At 36.2% G+C, this 25,838-nt stretch overlaps 1 protein-coding gene across 1 annotated transcript in view; it reads left to right on the top strand.

The window, feature by feature from the left end:
* Window positions 1–25,838, top strand: part of LOC110464717 (MMS19 nucleotide excision repair protein homolog) — a 29,772-nt gene extending 3,934 nt beyond the window's left edge. The window contains exons 3-26 of the mRNA XM_021520085.1: window positions 138–241; window positions 702–787; window positions 1,568–1,712; window positions 3,521–3,646; window positions 4,384–4,445; window positions 5,116–5,277; window positions 6,348–6,425; window positions 7,216–7,296; window positions 7,536–7,593; window positions 8,319–8,473; window positions 12,720–12,795; window positions 12,989–13,196; window positions 15,330–15,427; window positions 16,284–16,421; window positions 16,847–17,087; window positions 17,356–17,455; window positions 17,628–17,699; window positions 18,113–18,239; window positions 18,803–18,969; window positions 19,623–19,809; window positions 20,070–20,152; window positions 20,919–21,086; window positions 24,472–24,632; window positions 25,062–25,838. Of these exons, the coding sequence (XP_021375760.1) occupies window positions 138–241; window positions 702–787; window positions 1,568–1,712; window positions 3,521–3,646; window positions 4,384–4,445; window positions 5,116–5,277; window positions 6,348–6,425; window positions 7,216–7,296; window positions 7,536–7,593; window positions 8,319–8,473; window positions 12,720–12,795; window positions 12,989–13,196; window positions 15,330–15,427; window positions 16,284–16,421; window positions 16,847–17,087; window positions 17,356–17,455; window positions 17,628–17,699; window positions 18,113–18,239; window positions 18,803–18,969; window positions 19,623–19,809; window positions 20,070–20,152; window positions 20,919–21,086; window positions 24,472–24,632; window positions 25,062–25,086 (2,908 nt within the window). The 3' untranslated portion in view covers window positions 25,087–25,838. The remainder of the gene's footprint in view (window positions 1–137; window positions 242–701; window positions 788–1,567; window positions 1,713–3,520; window positions 3,647–4,383; window positions 4,446–5,115; window positions 5,278–6,347; window positions 6,426–7,215; window positions 7,297–7,535; window positions 7,594–8,318; window positions 8,474–12,719; window positions 12,796–12,988; window positions 13,197–15,329; window positions 15,428–16,283; window positions 16,422–16,846; window positions 17,088–17,355; window positions 17,456–17,627; window positions 17,700–18,112; window positions 18,240–18,802; window positions 18,970–19,622; window positions 19,810–20,069; window positions 20,153–20,918; window positions 21,087–24,471; window positions 24,633–25,061) is intronic.

Raw genomic sequence — 25,838 nt, 5'->3', positions numbered from 1 at the left:
GATTTGAAGTAATATCATGACATGAAGTGATATACTGCTATTAGTGTCCCTATAATACCACAATGCTCACCCGTGCTATAATAATATGTTCATGTTATAGAACATTGCGAATAGCTTTAATTTTTGATTCCTTACAGGAAGTACTTAATCAGTGAGGAGACATCTGAGCGAGGCAGGGTGGTCAAACTTCTGGCAGAAATCCTTCATCTCATTCCCACAGACAAACTGAACGCCACAGAAAGTGAGTACACAATAGTATCAAATTGATAAATTTGTTCAGTAACTTTCCAATGTTTAAATCTGTGAAGATATTGCATGTACTTATGGTGGAATAGTGATGACAATAAAACTTTTATTGGCTTATTAATTCCAGTCTTAACATTTACATAATATCCATGTAGAATTGTGGACTCAGTCATAGCTTGACAAAGGCACCATTTGGTCTTGAATCGTTGTGACACGTTTAATATGTACATTATTTTTGTATAAAGTAAAACTTTGACATTACATATTTCTAAACTGATGAATCTTATTGAAGACATGTATAGACATTTCTTTCCTTAAAGCTTCTAGACACTATTTACAAAAAAACACTTGCCAGAATAAAATTGAAAAATGGCAATAATCAGTCCTGTGACCTGTTAGTCGTACAATCCTTTGATCTGTTGGTTGTTATGATCCTTGTAATGACCTATTTACAGACGAGCTCCTGGTAGCCTACCTGTGTGACAGACTGAAGGACCACCATTCTATACAGCCTCCCTCACTGCATGGGCTGCTGGCACTGGTAAATTCTTTCTCATCATTTAATACTGAATTAGTTAAGCATTTTCTGCTACAATATACAATAGCAAATTTTCACTGTTTTACATTTGACTACTTCTGTTTTAAAATTTGCTAAGTATATTTAACAGCATTCACCCCAGTGCTAAATTTGACCTCATGTTCTAGAGTGAGGAGGGCTAATTGCATTAATTTCAGTATCAAACAGATGGTATTTCTCAACATTTCTCTGGAACATTCAGCATAGCTCTAGCAGCAGTGAACGAGCAGTGTTTCACCAGCTGTACTGCTCTGTCAGTATGTAACTACAGCAGCATGGCAATATCCAGTGAATTATTCTGTGAATTTGAGGCTTTATAAAAGCCCTTTCAAGATATTTTCTGTTGTATTTTTCCCAAAATAATTGCCAAAATCAAGTTTTTTTGTGTGCGATATTTCCCCAAAGTCACAATGCACAGGCCCCTGTGGAATGGAGGTAGAAAAATGACTACAGTTCTACTCCATTATGTCTGACTGTAAACATGAAGGACATTGTTACTGTCAGTGACTACCGGGTTGTATTATGTATGGAATTGGACAGAGCTCTATCAGGTAAAAATGTATATATTTTCCATGAATTTATTTGAAATTGTATAATGTGATATATATGGGCAGTATATTTCGTTTGTTTGCACCATTGTGCTTTAGATATTGTACAGGTAACGTGTATATTTCTATTTACTTCTCATTGAAAAATCTGTGATCCTCATTATGTCTTTTTCCTTAATAAATAATCATTTTCCAGTGCCATTCAAAGAACTTACCAGAAGGATGTCCTGAGAAGATTTGCCGGTCCATATTTAGTGAGGTTCAGACACAGACACTGTCCCAGGGGGACAGACGAATAGCATATAACATTTTCTCTGTCCTCCTCACCACCAGTCTTCCAGGTAAACTTATTTTCTTATTTTACCTATAATGGACTTATACTAGTTATTGCTTACAGATGAACTAAAACCACTGCAATTTGTATACAGGTTGTAACAAGTATGTTTTCTACAAATTAAACCATTGACACAGTAATGCATATTTTGAAGCCAACTCTTTCTATTAAAGATATCAGCTTCATGCTCAAACCATGTTTTATGTCGTGGTGCGGCGTCCGTCGTCTGTCCGTCCTCGTCCGTCAACTTTTCCTTTAAACAACTTCTTCTGAAGAATGGACAGGCCTAGAGTCATGATATTTGTCTGAAAGCTTTGTTGGTAGGAACCCTACAAAGTTTGAGAACGAAAATGACCTTGACCTACTTTAAAGGTCACAGGGGTCAAATATGTCAAAAACTTCAAACGACTTCTTCTGAAAAACTCAAAGGTATAGAATCTTTATATTTGCTTGGTGGCTTCCTGGAATAGAAGCCAACAAAGTTTGAGAATGAAAATTAGTTTGACCTACTTTCAAGGTCACAGGGGTCAAATATGTCAAAAACTTCAAACAACTTCTTCTGAAGAACTAAAAGGTATAGAATCTTCATATTTGGCTGATGGCTTCCTGGGATGGAGCTTAACAAAGTTTGAGAATGAAAATGACCTTGACCTACTTTCAAGGTCACAGGGGTCAAATGTGTCAAACACCTCAAATGACTTCTGAAGAACTAAAAAGTACAGAATCTTCATATTTGGCTGATTGGTTCCTGGGATATAGCCCAACAAAGTTTGAGAATGAAAATTACCTTGACCTACTTTCAAAGTCACAGGGGTCAAATGTGTCAAAAGCTTCAAATGACTTCTTCTGAAGAACTGAAAGGTATAGAATTTTTATATTTGGCTGGTGGCTTCCTGGGATAGAGCCCAACAAAGTTTGAGGAAGAAAATTAGTTTGACCTACTTTCAAGGTCACATGGGTCAGATATGTCAAAAACTTCAAACGTCTTCTTCTGAAGAATTTTAAGGTATAGAATCTTCATATTAGGCTGATTGGTTCCTGGATGGAGCCCAACAAAGTTTGAGAATGAAAATGACCTTGTTCTACTTTCAAGGTCACAGGGGTCAAATGTGTCAAAAGCTTCAAATGACTTCTTCTGAAGAACTGGAAGTTATAGAACCTTAATATTCGGCTGGTTATTTCCTGGGAAAGAGCCCAACAAAGTTTGCGAATGAAAGTGACCTTGACCTACTTTCAAGGCCACAGAGGTCAACATTTTAATGGATTTGTTCATAAGAACTAAAAGGAATGGATTCATAAGATTTGGCTGGGAGCTTTTGGAATAGAGCTTACCAATTTGAGAAGGAAAATGACATTGACTTACTTACAAGGTCACAGGGGAAAATATGTCAAGCAACTTGTGAAGAATCTAAAAGCATAGAATCTTGTAATAATATTTTGCTGGTAGTTTCAACAGATGGAGCCAACAAAGTTTGCGAGGGAAATATTTTTAGTGCAATATAATATTTAATGAGAATATTTTGCTATGACTGCTTAAATATTCAGGTGAGCGATACAGGCCCTCTTGGGCCTCTTGTATTATGTTATCACAATGTTGTCTGGTCCTTACCGTAACACAGTTATAGAAATGAAATAACTTGTAATTAGTACAGATAAACTAAAGCTGCTGCAATTTGTATTCAGTTTGTAACAAGCACATTTCTTTCAATTAAGACCATTTACAGCCTAATACATTTTTGAAATCTTTTGGAGATTTTGTGTATGTGGTGAGATTTATACAAAGATTCTGCTATCTTTCCGTCCTTGTCGTTACAGAGCTACAGAAGATAGGCAGTGACTTCGTTCTGGGCTATATACAGGCCATGGATGCTGAAAAGGATCCACGCAACTTAGTGATAGCCTTTCACTGTGCTACTACTATTATCCGTAACTTCCAGTTGGGTATGTCATTACTTGGTTGGGTATGTCATTACTTGGTTGGGTATGTCAGTACTTGGTTGGGTATGTCATTACTTGGTTGGGTATGTCATTACTTGGTTGGGTATGTCATTACTTGTGATTTGTGTAAATCTCTTGCATGACTCCAGATTACTTTTTCTCCTATTATAATAACAAAAATATAAAAATGAAAATTTAAGCCTGCATTAACTTACGTTTCCCTGACAACAATAGTGCTTTTTCAGTGATATTTGAAATGTGTTACATTTTGTAGGTTTATTAAGCTAACAATGTAAGAGGGACAGGCCTGGCGATTAGTAACATTTTCAGGAGAACACTGATTTAATAAGACTTATGAAGAAAAAAGTTGTGTTACATTCCAATCAACAAACTAATACAACACCTATGCCAAAGTCTTTAGAATATCTTCACATATTACTATAATTAACTTATACGTTTTACAGTACCAGGGTTTTATTGACATCCCTTTTGAGTCCTTCCTATTCCCCTTATAAATTTAATGTAATCAAATTCTCATAATTTTCAAAGTAAAAATGTCCAGATCCCAAATAAAAACTTTGTTGTTGTTTTTGTTGTTGGAAGCTGCAGTTCAAAGTGATTGAATATCCAACTGTGGAAATATACCCTTGAGATTTGTTATTTTATACCCAATTTTAATTTATGGCCCCTCGACCCCAATGAAAAAGAAGTATTAAGATGCAGCTTTGAACTGTTTACAGGGGTGTTTGTGGAGGAGATGTTTGAAGTGGTATCCTGTTACTTTCCAGTGGACTTCACTCCAGTAAGTCTGCTCATCACTGGCCAACTTTTAATAGATATAGGTGTACACCTTTCCAGTGGACTTCACTCCAGTAAGTCTGCTCATCACTGGCCAACTTTTAATAGATATAGGTGTACACCTTTCAAGTGGACTTCACTCCAGTAAGTCTGCTCATCACTAGCCAACTTTTGATAGATATAGGTGTACACCTTTCCAGTGGACTTCACTCCAGTAAGTCTGCTCATCACTGGCCAACTTTTAATAGATATAGGTGTACACCTTTCCAGTGGACTTCACTCCAGTAAGTCTGCTCATCACTGGCCAACTTTTAATAGATATAGGTGTACACCTTTCCAGTGGACTTCACTCCAGTAAGTCTGCTCATCACTGGCCAACTTTTAATAGATATAGGTGTACACCTTTCAAGTGGACTTCACTCCAGTAAGTCTGCTGCTCATCACTGGCCAACTTTTAATAGATATAGGTGGTCACCTTTCCAGTGGACTTCACTCCAGTAAGTCTGCTCATCACTGGACAACTTTTAATAGATATGTACAGCTTAGACCAAATTGCTCGATTACTAAGTGGGTTAGGCTGTTATTATATGTAGTGATAATGATATGCTTTGAAGATAGTGGTACTCTTTAGATTTCCTGCCAGATTTACCTATTATTTGTCATGTTCTGTACAGCCGCCTGGTGACCCCAATGGAGTTACTAAGGAAGACCTCATCCTTGGTCTGCGCGGCTGTTTGGCCGCTAGCGGGCAGTTTGGTCAGTACTGTTGTCCACTACTTTTGGAAAAACTGTCTTCTGATGTGACCAGTGCTAAAGTGGACTCACTTAGGACTTTGGTAAGTGTCCCAGTATATGTTATAGAGTCTTTGAGTACTCGTTAATTTATATTATAGAGTCTTTGAGTACTCGTTAAGTTTATATTATAGCGTCTTTGAGTACTCGTTAAGTTTATATTATAGAGTCTTTGAGTACTCGTTAAGTTTATATTATAGAGTCTTTGAGCCTGCTAAGTTTATATTATAGAGTCTGAGTACTCGCTAAGTTTATATTATAGAGTCTTTGAGTACTCGTTAAGTTTATATTATAGAGTCTTTGAGTACTCGCTAAGTTTATATTATAGAGGCTTTGAGTACTCTTTAAGTTTATATTATAGAGTCTTTGAGTACTCGGTAAGTTTATATTATAGAGTCTTTGAGTACTCGCTAAGTTTATATTATAGAGTCTCTGAGTACTCGTTAAGTTTATATTATAGAGTCTTTGAGCTTGCTAAGTTTATATTATAGAGTCTGAGTACTCGCTAAGTTTATATTATAGAGTCTTGGAGTACTCGTTAAGTTTATATTATAGAGTCTTTGAGTTCTCGCTAAGTTTATATTATAGAGTCTTTGAGTACTCTTTAAGTTTATATTATAGAGTCTTTGAGTACTCGGTAAGTTTATATTATAGAGTCTTTGAGTACTCGCTAAGTTTATATTATAGCGTCTTTGAGTACTCGCTAAGTTTATAGTTGGGATTTCAAGCAATTTGTGAAACTTGAATGTTGCATGTTATCAATCAGATGAATTGGACTTGTCTAATCTGTAAACATCAATAGCTCTGCAGCTTTTGGATAGGCTTGAAACCTGTGCAACTGGTATTGTTGGCAGCATTGTACAAGAGCCTATGTTGGTTCACTCATTTTAATTTAAAATTTTATAAATGGTATAGATGTGTCAAGCTCCCATTATTTTTCCTGCCTGAATTGTCAAAATATAAGAGAAAGAAAATGATGGTACATCAGATGTCCCCTCCCACATTTAAAGATGTTCTTCATTTATATTTAATTCAGGTAATCATTATTTGTAAAAGGTAAGTAAGAAATGTCCTAGTGTTTATAATTGAACCAGTCTTATTGTTTCACTTGCAGGAAGCAGCAGCTAAGGTGTATGGGTCTAAATGTTTGCTGGAGTATAGGACGTCATTGTTTGGTTGTATCAAACGAGAGGTAGGTCTTATATCATCAACTTGATTTCATTGCTGCTAAATTTCTTATCCTAAAATTCCAAAAACTATATAAATCTCTTAATTGTGAGTACTGGCCCGGGTAAATTAAGTATAGTATGTGTATGAGTTGTACTGTTTAACCTATCACAGTACCGTAAAAATAAACATTATAAAGTTTGTTAAATAATATACATTGAGGTTGTGAAATAATATACATTAAACTTGTGAAATAATGTACATTAAGCTTTAGAAATAATATACATTAAACTTGTGAAATAATATACATTAAACCTGTGAAATAATATACATTAAGCTTGTGAAATAATATACATTAAACCTGTGAAATAATATACATTAAGCTTTAGAAATAATATACATTAAGCTTGTGAAATAAAATACATTAAACCTGTGAAATAATATACATTAAACCTGTGAAATAATATACATTAAGCTTGTGAAATAATATACATTAAGCTTGGGAAATAATATACTTTAAGCATGTGAAATAATAACATTAAGCTTGTGAAATAATGTGCATAAAGCTTGTGAAATAATATGCATTAAGCTTGTGAAATAATATACATTAAGCATGTGAAATATTATACATTAAGCTTGTGAAATAATATACATTAAACTTGTGAAATAATGTACATTAAGCTTGTGAAATAATGTACATTAAGCTTGTGAAATAATATACCACTTTAAGTTTGTGAAATAATTAAGTTTGTGAAATATTAACTATGCAGAGTAAACCTACAGGACCACTGTCACATGCTGTTTATACTTTAAAGGTGTTTGGATCTGGAGATGAGGAGCTCGAGGCTGCAGCTCTTTTGGCTCTCACTGCCATGACAACCACCTTCTCACAGGAAGTAAGTGTGTTTATAGATATTAATGTACTTCATGTGTAAAATATGATATGCATAGCATTCTAAATCTGTAAAATTCTGATATTTCAATGTGTTACTGACTTGAAAGAACACTACCAATTTGACAACCATGTAAATTACTTTTGTGATCTGTGCCTACGTTTACTTTCTTTTTCAAGATAAGACCTCATAACAAGATATAATCATCTGTTGTATAAATTGTGTTGATATCTTTTTCACAGACTATCATCACAGACAGTCAGACATGTGCTGAGGAATTTGTGTCAGAGATCTGGAATGGTAAAGTATCCTGATATACTACAAATATTGTACTTAGTGGTATGATATTTTAACACTTTTTTTACACTAGCTCGAAAAGCTTAGCCATGATAAACATTAAGTGTGAAATCTATATATAGTCTTGCCTTTACATATATACCTGTAGCACACAATCAGGATGCATGTCACCTGAAAATTGTCATCTATATGAGGAAATATGAGTGTAACAATAAGTACATACATGCTACCAATCTGTTGGAAATTGGAAAAGTACCATGAGCAAAGGATGCAAATATATTTTGCAAAAAGATAAATTTTCAGTTAGTGTCAAGACATGTTCAGTTTCAATGCTACATTCAATATAAATTCCATAACATTCATTGTAAATTCAGAAGAATGGTCCAGAATTAAAACAACTACTTTTAAATCAAAGTTTTGATGATTTCAGTTTCACAATATACATACAATGCTTTATGTCCAATGTTCTGCCCATGGATAAACTGGTATGACAGATTCTAACAATAGAAATATGTGTGTGTGAAGGAATAAGGTGAACTGCTAATTGTAAGGAGAAAATAGCTTCAATTATGTGTAGCGATGATAAGATTTGATATTCAGAAATTGTAATTTTGATGGCAACTTTTTTTTAAGTAGAAGGTGAAATATATTTCCAGGAATATTAAAAAAATATCAAAGGATTAAGCCTGAAGTTTATGAAGGCATCCTGTATTTGTTATCAATTTCAGAATGTAGCCGTTACCTAGGCGATGATGATTTACGCCTAATGGTCCCCACGTGTCGTCTCCTCTGTGCTGTGGCAGCAGGATCAGAGGTCACTTGCTGTAAAGTTCTGTCCCTGGTGGTGACACGTCTAGTCCAGATATTCTACAGCCATCCACAGGTATTAACACTCGTTCTGTGGTCTGTCTATGTGGTCAGTCTATGTGGTCAGTCTATGTGGCCAGTCTATGTGATCAGTCTATGTGGTCAGTCTATCTGGCCAGTCTATGTGGTCCGTCTATGTGATCTGTCTATGTGGTCAGTCTAAGTGGTCAGTCTATGTGATCAGTCTATGTGGTCAATCTATGTGATCAGTCTATGTGATGAGTCTATGTGGTCAGTCTATGTGATCTGTCTATGTGATCTGTCTATATGATCAGTCCATGTGATCAGTCTATGTGATCAGTCTATGTGATCAGTCTATGGGGTCAGTCTATGTGATCAGTCTATGTGGTTAATCTATGTGATCAGTCTATGTGATCAGTCTATGTGGTCAGGCTATGTGGTCAGTCTATGTGATCTGTCTATGTGATCTGTCTATATGATCAGTCCATGTGATCAGTCTATGTGATCAGTCCATGTGGTCATTCTATGTGGTCAGTCTATGTGATCAGTCTATATGATCAGTCTATGTGATCAGTCTATGTGATCAGTCTATGTGATCAGTCTATGGGGTCAGTCTATGTGATCAGTCTATGTGGTCAGGCTATGTGGTCAGTCTATGTGATCTGTCTATGTGATCGGTCTATATGATCAGTCCATGTGATCAGTCTATGTGGTCAGTCTACGTGATCAGTCTATGTGGTCAGTCTATGTGGTCAGTCTATATGATCAGTCCATGTGATCAGTCTATGTGATCAGTCCATGTGGTCATTCTATGTGGTCAGTCTATGTGATCAGTCTATTTGGTCAGTCTATGTGGTCAGTCTATATGATCAGTCCATGTGATCAGTCTATGTGGTCAGTCTACGTGATCAGTTTATGTGGTCAGTCTATGTGGTCAGTCTATGTGACCTGTCTATGTGGTCAGTCTATGTGGTCAGTCTAGGTGATCTGTCTATGTGGTCAGTCTATGTGGTCCGTCTATGTGGTCAGTCTATGTGGTCAGTCTATGTGTTCAGTCTATGTGGTCAGTCTATGTGATCAGTCTATTTGGTCAGTCTATGTGGTCAGTCTATATGATCAGTCTATGTGATCAGTCTATGTGATCAGTCTATGGGGTCAGTCTATGTGATCTGTCTATGTGGTCAGTCTAAGTGGTCAGTCTATGTGATCAGTCTATGTGGTCAGGCTATGTGGTCAGTCTATGTGATCTGTCTATGTGATCTGTCTATATGATCAGTCCATGTGATCAGTCTATGTGGTCAGTCTACGTGATCAGTTTATGTGGTCAGTCTATGTGGTCAGTCTATGTGTTCAGTCTATGTGGTCAGTCTATGTGATCAGTCTATGTGATCAGTCCATGTGGTCATTCTATGTGGTCAGTCTATGTGATCAGGCTATGTGGTCAGTCTATGTGATCAGTCTATGTGGTCAGTCTATCTGGCCAGTCTATGTGGTCCGTCTATGTGATCTGTCTATGTGGTCAGTCTATGTGATCTGTCTATGTGATCTGTCTATATGATCAGTCCATGTGATCAGTCTATGTGATCAGTCTATGTGATCAGTCCATGTGGTCATTCTATGTGGTCAGTCTATGTGATCAGGCTATGTGGTCAGTCTATGTGATCAGTCTATGTGATCAGTCTATGGGGTCAGTCTATGTGATCAGTCTATGTGGTCAATCTATGTGATCAGTCTATGTGATCAGTCTATGGGGTCAGTCTATGTGATCAGTCTATGTGGTTAATCTATGTGATCAGTCTATGTGATCAGTCTATGTGATCAGTCCATGTGGTCATTCTATGTGGTCAGTCTATGTGATCTGTCTATATGATCAGTCCATGTGATCAGTCTATGTGATCAGTCTATGTGATCAGTCCATGTGATCAGTGTGCTAAAGTTTTGTGATCTGCTGTTGACACCACCTCAGTGTAATGGCCTTCTAACATGTGTAGGTGACTGTAACTGCTGAACTTCACAAACAAAAACCAAAGTTTGGAGAGAACTCAAATGGTAGATGCTCATAATGTATAGTGCTTTGGTTTCATGTCATGTATTTTTCGCAATCATGTAGAAAAAATGAACGTCTGCAGTGGTAAATTCATGGTTTTGAGATCATGAAAGAGTTAAATTTGGGATTAACATTACCACAACATACACTGTAAATCAATATTCAGGAAGAGATTTCTGAATTTTTTGCCCACCATCATCTATTCAAATCGCCCTGCGTCCGTGGTCCGTCGTCCGCCGTCCGTCGTCCGGTCTCAAGAAGTACTTGAGGGATCTTTCTCAAATTTCATATGTAGGTTCCCCTTGGTCCTTAGCTGTGCAGGGCAACTTTTGAGACTGATCGAATAAACAACATGGCCGACAGGCAGCCATCTTGGATTTTGATATTGAACGTTTGTTATCGCTATTTCTCAAGAAGTACCAGATGGATCTTTCTCAAATTTTTTATGTATGTTTTCCTTGGTCCTAAGCTGTGCAGGGCATTTTTTGAGACTGATCGGATAAACAACATGGCCGACAGACAGCCATCTTGGATTTGATATTTAAAGTTTGTTTTCGCTATTTCTCAAGAAGTACCAGAGGGATCTTTTTCAAATTTCATATGTAGGTTCCCCTTGGTCCTTAGTTGTACAGGGCAACCTTTGAGACTGATTGGAGAAACAACATGGCTGACAGGCAGCCAACTTGGATTTTGATATTGAAAGTTTGTTATCACTATTTCTCAAGAAGTACCATAGGGATCTTTCTCAAATTTTATATGTAGGTTTTCCTTGGTCCTAAGCTGTGCAGGGCAACTTTTGAGACTGATCGGATTAACAACATGGCCGACAGGCAGCCATCTTGGATTTGATATTTAAAGTTTGTTTTTCGCTATTTCTCAAGAAGTACCAGAGGGATCTTTTTCAAATTTCATATGTAGGTTCCCCTTGGTCCTTAGTTGTACAGGGCAACCTTTGAGACTGATTGGAGAAACAACATGGCCGACAGGCAGCCAACTTGGATTTTGATATTGAAAGTTTGTTATCACTATTTCTCAAGAAGTACCATAGGGATCTTTCTCAAATTTTATATGTAGGTTTTCCTTGGTCCTAAGCTGTGCAGGGCAACTTTTGAGACTGATCGGATTAACAACATGGCCGACAGGCAGCCATCTTGGATTTGATATTTAAAGTTTGTTTTTCGCTATTTCTCAAGAAGTACCAGAGGGATCTTTTTCAAATTTCATATGTAGGTTCCCCTTGGTCCTTAGTTGTACAGGGCAACCTTTGAGACTGATTGGAGAAACAACATGGCCGACAGGCAGCCAACTTGGATTTTGATATTGAAAGTTTGTTATCACTATTTCTCAAGAAGTACCATAGGGATCTTTCTCAAATTTTATATGTAGGTTTTCCTTGGTCCTAAGCTGTGCAGGGCAACTTTTGAGACTGATCGGATTAACAACATGGCCGACAGGCAGCCATCTTGGATTTTGATATTGAAAGTTTGTTATCACTATTTCTCAAGAAGTACCATAGGGATCTTTCTCAAATTTTATATGTAGGTTCCTCTTGGTCCTTAGTTGTGCAGGGCAACTTTTGAGACTGATCTGATAAACAGCATGGCCGACAGGCAGCCATCTTGGATTTTGATATTGAAAGTTTGTTATCACTATTCCTCAAGAAGTATCAGAGGGATCTTTCTCAAATTTTATATGTATGTTCCCCTTAGTCCTTAGTTGAGCAGGACAACTTTTGAGACTGATCGGATAAACAACATGGCCGACAGGCAGCCATCTTGGATTTTGATAGTGAAAGTTTGTTATCGCTATTTCTCGGGAAGTACCAGAGGGATCTTTCTCAAATTTTATATGTAGGTTCCCCTTGATCTCTCGTTGTGCATGTTATATTTTGAGACTGATCATTAAAACAAAATGGATTAAAAGAAGAACTAAACAGATCTTTCTCATATTGCAATGATCGATTCTATTTCTTTCACATTAAGTACTGTACAAGTAAATATGTGAAATGGCAAACTCACTTTGAAAGTTGGCTTTCATACACATCAGTATTAAGTTTAGATCAAAAGTTACCTCAAGGTGCATTAATGTTAGCATGACTCGAGCAAACAGGTTAGAGGAAAGAAGAGAAAAGATCGAACTGACAAAGAACTAATGAAGAGGGTACAAAGGTGGGCGCCAAGACCCCTTTGGGATCTCTTGTTATTGATAAACATTTTAAACTTATTCTCTGTTAATTATTTGTTGGGATTTGCAGGCATCGGACAGAAAAGCTGTCATGGAGTCAATACACAGTTTTCTCCGAGTCACGAGACAGATTCGCTCTGAAAAAGGTAAACAACCAATAAAATAACAAATATATCCCTGTTGTTAAAACACAGCTGATGCTTTTAAAAAAATAATGATCTTTTAAAAGTGCATATGATTTTACATTGTGGTCGAAACTCACATGATTTTATGAGCAGCATGTAAAGATAAATTTATTTACTATTGTCTAATTCGTGACATTTCATTTTTCTATTCTAGTAAAGAAGTCTATAAGTGAATTCCAGAACTCAGTTTATGCTGTAGTCATGTCTGCCATATCTGAGAGTAATGTCCAGTTGAGAGTAGCCGCTGTCCAGTGTCTGGACACCTTTCTACAGCTACCATTGACCTTGGCTGTAACTGACCCTCCTGTAATGGCTAAAGTACTGGTGGACAGGGCATTCACAGATGAGGACAAAGATGTCCGGTTAGTAACAGATGGATTCTAAGGGAGAGCATTCTAATTGGTTGTCAATGAAACCAGGGAAATGCTCACATTTTATTCCTAACATAGGTGTCCCCCACTGAAACCTCCAATGATATCTCCCTTATTCCACATTTCAAATGAGGGAGAAAGCGCATGAAATGCGACTGAAACTGCTTTCCTGAAATTATCTTTTCCTGTATATGTATCAAAAGGCATTCATTTGGTTCAGACACACCTGTTATGAGTACACACACCCTGCAGTAACTAGGAGATCATTTGGTTCAGACACACCTGTTATGAGTACACACACCCTGCAGTAACTAGGAGATCATTTGATCACAGGATGTAGATTTTGAGTTTGTGTGAGTTTGGACTTGAATGAGGGAGTTTCGAAATTGGTAAATTTTGGTCATAATTAGGGAGTCTCCCACCTAATGAAGGAGGGTTGACAGCTATGTCCTAACATTTCCTGACCAATGCATTTCTTGATCTGATACTCATTGAAGTCTTAAGAAATACATAATTGTGAGGCCAGATGTTATTAGAAAAACGGTTTGTTTACAAACAAACAAAAAATCTTTATTTGTTGACTCTAATTGATCTCTGTATAAATTATTGATAGGTAATCTCTTAATTAATTCTATTGTGTGACTTTTATAAATAAGCATCTTGTCTAAAGTGAGGTTCCCTGATTTGTATATTTTGAACTATATCAGAAAATACCCATCGTCTTCTAATAGATGAGATAAAAACTAGGTTTTTAGCTCACCTGCCTATGCCATGGTGCGGCATCCGTCATCCATTCGTCGTCAACTTTTTACTTTAAACAACTTCTTCTCAGTAACCAAAAGGCCTAGGATAATGATATATGGCCAGTAGCATGCTGTGATGAAGGGCTACCAAGTTTGTTCAAATAAATGACCTTCGCCCATTTTCAAGGTCACAGGGGTCAAATATGACAAAAATATTTTTAACAACTTCTTCTCAATAACCAAGAGGCCTAGGGTGATGCTATTTGGCCAGTAACATGCTGGGATAAAGGCTAACAAGTTTGTTCAAATAAATGACCTTGACTTATATTCAAGGTCACAGGGGTCAGATATTTTTAAAACCTTTTTACAACTTCTTCACAATAACCAAAAGGCCTAGGATGATTATATATGGCCAGTAGCATGCTGGGATGAAGGGCTACCAAGTTTGTTCAAATAAATGACCTTCGCCCATTTTCAAGGTCACAGGGGTCAAATATGACAAAAATATTTTTAACAACTTCTTCTCAATAACCAAGAGGCCTAGGGTGATGCTATTTGGCCAGTAACATGCTGGGATAAAGGCTAACAAGTTTGTTCAAATAAATGACCTTGACTTATATTCAAGGTCACAGGGGTCAGATATTTTTAAAACCTTTTTACAACTTCTTCACAATAACCAAAAGGCCTAGGATGATTATATATGGCCAGTAGCATGCTGGGATGAAGGGCTACCAAGTTTGTTCAAATAAATGACCTTCGCCCATTTTCAAGGTCACAGGGGTCAAATATGACAAAAATATTTTTAACAACTTCTTCTCAATAACCAAGAGGCCTAGGGTGATGCTATTTGGCCAGTAACATGCTGGGATAAAGGCTAACAAGTTTGTTCAAATAAATGACCTTGACTTATATTCAAGGTCACAGGGGTCAGATATTTTTAAAACCTTTTTACAACTTCTTCACAATAACCAAAAGGCCTAGGATGATTATATATGGCCAGTAGCATGCTGGGATGAAGGGCTACAAAGATTGTTAAAATGAATGATCTTGACTTATCTTCAAGGTCACAGGAGTCAAATATGTTTTAAAACCTTTAAACAACTTCTTTTCAATATTCAAAGGGCCTAGGATGATGATATTTGGCCAGTAGCAAGCTGTGATGAAAGGCTGTAAAGTATGTTAAAACTAATGTCCTTGTTCGCATTTCAAGGTCACAGGGGTCATATGTTTAAATCTTTTAATAGATTTTTTAATCAAACAATGAAACTTTGCCTGTAGCTGTATTTTAGTCCACTTTCAAGATTACAAGTGTAAGATTTAATACCATGTGAGCGATTCAGGCCCATTGTGCCTCTTGTTATTGGGTTTTTTTTCCTTTCAGTTTCAGCTGCTGTAGTGTCCTTTCCACCATGGCTAAAACTGATGCAGCAACTCTGAAATCTGTGGTATTGCCTTGTCTACTGGAGAAACTGAGAACAAGTTTGTAACATTTTATTCCTTATAATGTAACTTGTCATACCGCAATTAACCAGTGATAAGACCACTGGGTACAGGATGCATGAGAAAAAGTCCTCATTTAATGGGACAAATACAATATGAAAAGGGGAGGGTAAGTTTTTAAGGTTATGGTACAATTAGTTGTGGGTTAACTCATTCACCCCTGAACTTTCATAATGAACTATTCCAAGCTTTGAATCTGAAGAGTTAAAATCTGTCTTCAGGGGTGAGTGAGTTAAGGAAGGTTGGGAGTGAGGGAAGTACCAGGTAATGAGGTAGGGACAGCGAGGTTAGATAATGAAACAGTCTTTGTCTATAACAGAAAATTATTGTAGAATTTTTAAAAATACATAAAATAAATAAATATACAACATTTGATATAGCGCCCTATCTAGCTAACTTAAACCACTCTAAAGCGCTTTACAGTACATAGATATACAATTTAATACAATGAATACAATTAGCATATACATTAATCGATACAATTTTGAGGAATTCCCAGGAACTGCCTTATCAGGCACTAACTACTAGTCCTATACCATCTGGATAATATCTCCCTATGTGTGTACGCCTGCGTGTGTGCTGGAGATGTATTGTGTTCTGTTTGTAGTGGGACCGTACTTCCAACAGTATCATTTATATAGTGCCACCTCACTTGAATGCCACAGCACAGATACCGCAACATCCACCCCAGACCATTTTATACCACACCTGGGTTGTTAAAACATGTTTCATTTTTGTATCCATACTTGTTTCTGGCCCTCGCCATATCCTCACATGTTCTTCTACACATTGGACTAATCATATGCTGAATTGACTGTTATAATTCTTCACACAGAACCAATGGATGTTGATGGCTCCGATCCTGAACAACATCACATGGTATTTACCGCACTGGCAGCCATTTCTGTCACCACGGAGATCCTGAGCTTAGTTGTCAAGGAGCTTGTCAGCTACCTGTCCTGTCTGGCACAGAGTAAGTTCACCCAAACAATCAATGGGGTTCTTAGGACCTACCCTGTATCTTAACTGTGAATAAGTTTCTAGCTGTATAGATTATATCCTTATCTGAAGCTTACAATAGTTTCAATACAGTAGACAATATACTTTTATAAAGATCTTTTTAATTTGTATAATCCTGATCAGCTTTGTCTTAGTAGAAGGCAAACCTTATGTTTCTAGCTACTGGGTTTACCCAGTTTTCTTCTAAAATCTGTCTGTTTTAGAAGTTTAAATGCAGCAAATAATTTGTTAAATTCTTTTCTCACAGATATTCATTTTATCATGTAATGTTACTTTATAAGCTGTACAAATAAAATGTTCAGTGTGTATTGACCTCCCTTGGGGATACTCTGTGTTTCCCTCATACAAAAGAAGTTAATGTTTGATGTTGATACACAGTGTCCACTGGGGAGCCAGACGTCCAGTCTGTGGCCAGCTGTTTATCGGTCATCACTACATCTGCTGTATCACGACCAGACATGCTGACTGTCCTTTACAGTCACACCCTGCCGGAACTCTTCAGTCTTCTTGTATCCATGGCAACAGATTCTAGCCATCACAATAGCTGTGTGCACAATGAAGATGTCCTACAGCATCTAACCACCTGTGTTCGTCAGATTGTTGTACATTTAAATGAAAAGTAAGTCCAGGAAAACTCACAGTCTGTTAAAGTTCTTATTTGTGTGTGGTCTTTTCATATTAGAAAACAGCCGGTAGAATTATTTTAAAAGTTATGTAAGAGCTGCATATGTCTAGCATACATAAATCAAAGGCAACTTCCAATACATGAGACATATAGTAAAATTAAAACAATTGAATACATTGTAATTAGAAATATCTGTGATTCATTTTGTATAAATGTATGCATAATACATCATCAGTACCAAGTAAGCTTGTTTTTTGTACAGGAGATTGACAGAGTTGTGCAGGTGTCTGACACAGCTATATCTACACAACGAGACAGCATACCTTTCCTGTACACCCTCCACACCTTTCTATCCACTACAGGTAGGCATAACTAAGGATACAGGTGTGATTGACTCTAGATCTCCTACCACTTTATATAAATGCATGCGATATAATTACTTTCAGTTAGAATTAACTTTGCAAAGAGTTAACCTGCATTCAATACACATTTATAAGAAACATTTTTTTTCCTACATTTTATTTTACATCACAGACTTCATCACCATGGCAACAGACAGAATTGATAACCCTAGCATCCCCTGTGATATGTTCCTGTCCTGTTGAGGTAAGAGTTTCACTAGTGTGTATGATGGTTGATCTGATGGTAGTGGTGACAGAATGAAATAACACATTGTCAAGATTATTATATCTAATTATTACTGCATATTTAATATGTTCATGGAGTTCGAAATTCTAGAAAAATAATGTAATGGTAATAACATTTAATACCCAATGAAAATTATTTCCATGTTATAACAAGTATGATATGATAATGATAATTGCCAATGAGTTCTTTGAAATTTAATACCTGAAAATATGCTCCGGTCTTCTCACCATGAAATTTGAACTCCATTGAAATTTCACAATGTGTAGAGATATTTTAATTCAATTTCTGCATATAAGAATCAGAAAAGGCAGAATTGATGATTTTCAATGAACACAGTTTCATTGTTCATAGCTTTACTTTTGCCCAAACAGGTTCTGGAGTCCAGTCTGTCCGATTACAGCCAGCAGTTGTGGTCACTTTCCCTCCAGTCAGACCATAAACTAACCAGGAGAACTGCTGCTAAATGTTTGGCTGGACTCATCAACAGGTGGCCCACTGGTCAGTATTTTATATGATACAGATTGTTGATAGTCAATAAAAACGATACTGTTTTATAATATTGATAACATCTTACCTTACACATAATGTTTTACGGGTAAAAGTGGAGATTTTTACATCAGTGCTTTTTTTTGAGATTTTTTGTACGATAAGTTTGGGGTAGTGATGCTTCTGCTATCATATTTATAATGTGTCAATGTGTTCTGCATCATGTTATGTGTTATAGGATGTCAATGTGTTTCATATCCGATATGATCTAGTAAAAGAAAGTCTTGATGCCTTTTATACATACATTATTAAGCATTTTGTAAATATTGCACCTTCTCCCTTATTATGACATTGGCTGTTGTACATCTAAACCATTAATAATCTGGTCACATTTTATAACACATCTGTAACATTTCATTACAAGTGACAGAATATCATACTAAGATTCACTACATAACACAAACGTCACATGATAATACTGATACACCAAATCTTTTTATTCTAATCTCAATATTTGTTAGCAAAGCATTGCCTTGTCATTTCTTTTCTTAATCGTCTTGTTTATCATTTTCCAGGTGAAAGTCTACTGAATTTTTTACAGTCATCAATTGACACAATAAATAGTGTTCTGGGAAGTGACACTGTGGAAGGTAGAAAAAGAGCTGCACTGAATCAGCTGATCTGGTTCACAAAGGCTCTTGCCATGAGAGGCCATAGCAAAGCTAAGGATTTTATCTCAATGGTGATTATTTTTATCTGGATTTATGTTGAATTGAACTTTCAGTCAAGTTTTACTACGGCTAATGTAGAGTCAGTGCAGATGAATTTCAAAATATCGGCATGTTTCACAGGATAACATGTGTTATCAGATATCACATAGAAAAGTTTGTTCGGTTTGAAGCCATTCTATTAGTACCCAATTGATACTACTAGAGAGTGAAATAGGTCAGCACTCTGTATGACAGTCGGTCCATCACTGTGTCTGGGTTATACTTCTAAACTCTGTCACCTAGGATTGTATATTTTGAAGTATATCAAAATACGCATCGTCTTCCAATAGATAGATAAAAACTGGGTTTTTAGCTCACCTGCCCGAAGCAAAACTTTGTTTGCAAGTACCCCACAAGAGTAGGATGGCAAAGTGTTGAAACTTGAAAAATGTTTCATGCTATATTTCATGTGGTATTTCTCAAAAGCATTATTGATTGTGTAAAAATATCAGACCTCTGTGCTTTGAAGGTAAAAGGTAAAACTTGTTCTGTAATACAAACTTGCCACCAGTAATAGCTACAGAATAAGGTTTACTCCTCTTTCTATGTTCGGATTAATCAGTGTAGCTTCCTCAGTGGTCCTGTTTTTTGTTTTTTTTATTAATGTACACATATGTTGTGACAGCTCACAAATCTATTGGATGACCAGTCCATTGGAGAACTGGCTGCTACTGGGTTCGAGATCATTCTAGGGGATTTCCCTGATGTACTCTCCAAGCCTCTTGGTGCTAACATACGGATAATGTACAAACAGAGGATATTTGTGGAAAATGTCGGGAGACTAAAAGAGGGGTTCGCCAGCTCCCCTCCTGGTGAGTGTGGTTAAGGAACGGTAATCCATTTGCCTCCAGTACTTTAACTGAGAAAAATGCATTACTGAAATAAGAAAGAAAAGCTATTAATTATATTTCTGTTAATAATTTGTTACAAACCAATATTAACTTCTCTTTCTGTGATCAGTCGATTTGGTTTTTTTATTGTCTTTCCCTGTCTGATTTTGAGTTAATAAAATTACATATATACTGACATTTTCTTAATTGATGTAAACATTTAATTTGCTATTTCACTCCAGCCACAAAGAAGAACTACCTGATCTGTTTATCACACATGCTGAAAATTCTCCCCAAACAAGTGCTGCTCAGTGAACTGCCACCAGTAAGTTAGGAATCACGATACAGTCAAATTTCGATAAATCAAACTTGGAAGATTCACAAATTTCTCGATGTGTTAAATTTTCTGCAAAGTCCAGATTTGTTTTCCTTATATCAAACTACTGATATTTCATCTATGAATCTTAACTTTAACAGGTCAAATTTCTTGCTGTTTCAAACTACAATCAAGGTCAGATCGTTAGGAAAACATTGAAAATTACAACTAAATATTGGAATGTCCAGGGGACATATCAACACCTTAACATGCAAACAATATTTTTCTTATAATGTTAAATCCAATATTGATAGATTTCAAATTAAATTTCTTGCCTTGTGTCCCATATCTTAACAATCACATTGGATTTTATGCAGTATATACAGAACCTCAAAAAGATGTTTACAGCTCAACATTCGCGAGTCGAAGTCTCCATGTTTCAATTGTTTTCCGATGGTCCCATAAAGTTCGAATTATTACTGTATAATGAAGTTGTCAAATAGCTAGTCTTTAACGTATTTGTGTATTGTTATATTACACGATTGTTAGAATTATGATGTAATACCTGTTGGTGGAACTAAGTCTTCCGTTACTGTAATCAGTGCAGTTACTCTTCCTTTTCCACAATAATAATTTGTGAACCGCTTTGAGACAACCTAAGTACAAGGTTGTGATAAAGCGGTATATATGAACCTCAAATTATTCTTATGGTTCACTTTTCATTTACTGTTGCAGTTATTCCCCCTGATGTTTCGCTTTTCATTTACTGTTGCAGTTATTCCCCCTGATGGTACACTCTTTGTTGTGTGATGACCTTGACCTTCAACTGTCCACCATGACGATATTATGTGACCTTACCCATGATGCACCTGATGTGATATCTAAGCATGTAGACACTCTTGTACCACAGTTACTCCAGCTGTGTACACATCCGTCCTCAATGGTAAGACACGGTTGTCCTAAGTTTCAATAATAAAAGTTCTTAAGGATCCCTGTACCACTGACATAAACTGTAACTTAGTGTTACTGCTTTTTCAGGATTGACCATAATTTTGATAAAACATTTCTAGAAAGAAAACCATAGCTTGCGAGACTTTTTTGAGAAAAAAATAACAATCAACAAGTTTTGAGTGTAAAAATTCATAGGGGCTAGACCAGGAATCTCATCCTAGATTGTGTCACTATGGCTCTAACCAATTGAGCTAGGGTACCTGGTCAATGAAAGTGTCCTAGTCTAACGGTGCTAAAGTTATCCAAAAGGAATTATATACGAAGTTAAGGGGAGGTTACTCTATATAGGAAAAACCACAAAAACACCCTTTGTTGATGATTTGTGTCACGGTTAAACCAGCATAGAATCCCAGGGATTATGCTCTCAGAATACATATATTCTCTACACCCTTGGACTATATATACATATTCTCTACACCCTTGGATGTATATATATATATTCTCTACACCCTTGGATGTATATATATATATTCTCTACACCTTTGGACGTATATATATATATTCTCTACACCCTTGGACGTATATATATATATTCTCTACACCCTTGGACGTATATATATATATTCTCTACACCCTTGGACGTATATATATATATTCTCTACACCCTTGGACGTATATATATATATTCTCTACACCCTTGGACGTATATATATATATTCTCTACACCCTTGGACGTATATATATATATTCTCTACACCCTTGGACGTATATATATATATTCTCTACACCCTTGGACGTATATATATATATTCTCTACACCCTTGGACGTATATATATATATTCTCTACACCCTTGGACGTATATATATATATTCTCTACACCCTTGGACGTATATATATATATTCTCTACACCCTTGGACGTATATATATATATTCTCTACACCCTTGGACGTATATATATATATTCTCTACACCCTTGGACGTATATATATATATTCTCTACACCCTTGGACGTATATATATATATTCTCTACACCCTTGGACGTATATATATATATTCTCTACACCCTTGGACGTATATATATATATTCTCTACACCCTTGGACGTATATATATATATTCTCTACACCCTTGGACGTATATATATATATTCTCTACACCCTTGGACGTATATATATATATTCTCTACACCCTTGGACGTATATATATATATTCTCTACACCCTTGGACGTATATATATATATTCTCTACACCCTTGGACGTATATATATATATTCTCTACACCCTTGGACGTATATATATATATTCTCTACACCCTTGGACGTATATATATATATTCTCTACACCCTTGGACGTATATATATATATTCTCTACACCCTTGGACGTATATATATATATTCTCTACACCCTTGGACGTATATATATATATTCTCTACACCCTTGGACGTATATATATATATTCTCTACACCCTTGGACGTATATATATATATTCTCTACACCCTTGGACGTATATATATATATTCTCTACACCCTTGGACGTATATATATATATTCTCTACACCCTTGGACGTATATATATATATTCTCTACACCCTTGGACGTATATATATATATTCTCTACACCCTTGGACGTATATATATATATTCTCTACACCCTTGGACGTATATATATATATTCTCTACACCCTTGGACGTATATATATATATTCTCTACACCCTTGGACGTATATATATATATTCTCTACACCCTTGGACGTATATATATATATTCTCTACACCCTTGGACGTATATATATATATTCTCTACACCCTTGGACGTATATATATATATTCTCTACACCCTTGGACGTATATATATATATTCTCTACACCCTTGGACGTATATATATATATTCTCTACACCCTTGGACGTATATATATATATTCTCTACACCCTTGGACGTATATATATATATTCTCTACACCCTTGGACGTATATATATATATTCTCTACACCCTTGGACGTATATATATATATTCTCTACACCCTTGGACGTATATATATATATTCTCTACACCCTTGGACGTATATATATATATTCTCTACACCCTTGGACGTATATATATATATTCTCTACACCCTTGGACGTATATATATATATTCTCTACACCCTTGGACGTATATATATATATTCTCTACACCCTTGGACGTATATATATATATTCTCTACACCCTTGGACGTATATATATATATTCTCTACACCCTTGGACGTATATATATATATTCTCTACACCCTTGGACGTATATATATATATTCTCTACACCCTTGGACGTATATATATATATTCTCTACACCCTTGGACGTATATATATATATTCTCTACACCCTTGGACGTATATATATATATTCTCTACACCCTTGGACGTATATATATATATTCTCTACACCCTTGGACGTATATATATATATTCTCTACACCCTTGGACGTATATATATATATTCTCTACACCCTTGGACGTATATATATATATTCTCTACACCCTTGGACGTATATATATATATTCTCTACACCCTTGGACGTATATATATATATTCTCTACACCCTTGGACGTATATATATATATTCTCTACACCCTTGGACGTATATATATATATTCTCTACACCCTTGGACGTATATATATATATTCTCTACACCCTTGGACGTATATATATATATTCTCTACACCCTTGGACGTATATATATATATTCTCTACACCCTTGGACGTATATATATATATTCTCTACACCCTTGGACGTATATATATATATTCTCTACACCCTTGGACGTATATATATATATTCTCTACACCCTTGGACGTATATATATATATTCTCTACACCCTTGGACGTATATATATATATTCTCTACACCCTTGGACGTATATAGATATATTCTCTACACCCTTGGACGTATATAGATATATTCTCTACACCCTTGGATGTATATATATATGTTCTCTACACCCTTGGACTATGTCGTGACAGAATCAAAGGTACAGTACATGTCATCTTGTAGGTGATACTAGTTGATTAGTCTGGACACTTTTACAGATTCCTGCATACCTTGATCTCTGTGATACCAGATAAAAGGAACGATGCGACAGCTCAACTGTAAAACTGGCTTACTTTTATTTAGGACTAGTCGCCAAGTAATCACCAAAGCACAGAGATAAGCCTAGTGATTGGACAATATTTTGAAGTCTGGAAATGACTAATTTAGTGCCTTTAATTTTGTCATGACATACTTCAAGTGCACAAAGAGATTTGTATGTACATATTGAGAGCGGAATCCTTGGACTTACAACACATTATGATATAGATACAGACAATTCCTTTTGCTTTACAAACTCAGAAAATCCGGATAAAGGCCTTGCGATGTATAAGTGCGCTGTGTGTTCTGCCTGTCCACCTACTGTTGCCATACAAAACCAGAGTGGTGCGAAGTCTAGAGCCGGTCCTTGATGATAGGAAGCGCCTGGTGAGGAGGGAGGCTGTCACAGCACGCTCCGAGTGGTGAGGGATTCCTGTAGTGTTTATGTGTCATGTGTATTAATTGTATACTGAAAATAGTAGTGTTCTCAGATAACATAAACTTTACTATCAGGAGGAGGGAGGCTGTCACAGCACGCTCCGAGTGGTGAGGGATTCCTGTAGTGTTCATATGTCATGTGTATTAATTGTATACTGAAAATAGTAGTGTTCTCGGATAACATAAACTTTACTATCAGGAGGAGGGAGGCTGTCACAGCACGCTCCGAGTGGTGAGGGATTCCTGTTGTGTTCATATGTCATGTGTATTAATTGTATACTGAAAATAGTAGTGTTCTCGGATAACATAAACTTCACTATCATTATTTAATACTTATATATCTTTATTCATATAATTTAGTGAGTTTATCTTCTGTGCTTTCTAAACATTCCTCATATTGATTTTCATTTCAGGTGTTTGATTGGAGATCCAAGTTAGTGGTTCAGAGGAAGCAGTTAATGATCACACCTTGTCCATACGCAAACAGAATCTCAGAAAAGCTGTAATAATCAACTGATGCTTTCTTCACAAGAGTAGACATTCAGTCATTAGGTTGATAGTCTATAGGTCAAGATTTTCCTGAGCACTGTAAAACTACAGCTGGTATCAAAGATATGTTAGGTCAAAAATGTATCCTGTGGACTTATAGACTCGTCACCTACCTTGAGGGTATGACAGAGAAATCTCCAACCCCTGGGATGATATTTTCGAATGTCTTGCCCTCTGGCTCAAGGGAAAGACATTAGCAAACTCAAAGTTGACTTCCACGGTCTGCTACTGTTGCTGTGACGTCAAATTATAACTCTGATACTCAGAACAAGTTATATTACTGATATAATATGTAATTGTAAAGTGAAAACATGTCGCACCCAATTTCTGTGCACCTTGTCCTAATGACATACAGAAATAATCCCATTTCTTAAAAAACATACCAAATTAAGCTTGTGTATTCTTATACCCTGTCTGTTCCAACAGTTTGTTGTATCCTACAGGGTATCAGATTAGGCAGGTTTCACTGTATATATTTCAATATCTATTCAAATTGGATTTTTTTTTTTACTATAAGTTCAACAATGAAATAGGATGGGAATGTTACTAACAACTCCCTGATCAAGCGTTGTTATTTTTCGGGTCAATCAGAAATCCAATATGGCCACCAAGGCTGCCATTTCGAAAAACTATTTCAAACT

The sequence above is a fragment of the Mizuhopecten yessoensis genome, unplaced genomic scaffold (assembly GCF_002113885.1).
Source record: "Mizuhopecten yessoensis strain PY_sf001 unplaced genomic scaffold, ASM211388v2 scaffold1539, whole genome shotgun sequence".
NCBI lineage: Eukaryota > Metazoa > Mollusca > Bivalvia > Pectinida > Pectinidae > Mizuhopecten > Mizuhopecten yessoensis.
Note: the sequence above shows the minus strand (reverse complement) of the source record. Positions and strands in the feature narration are given on the sequence as shown.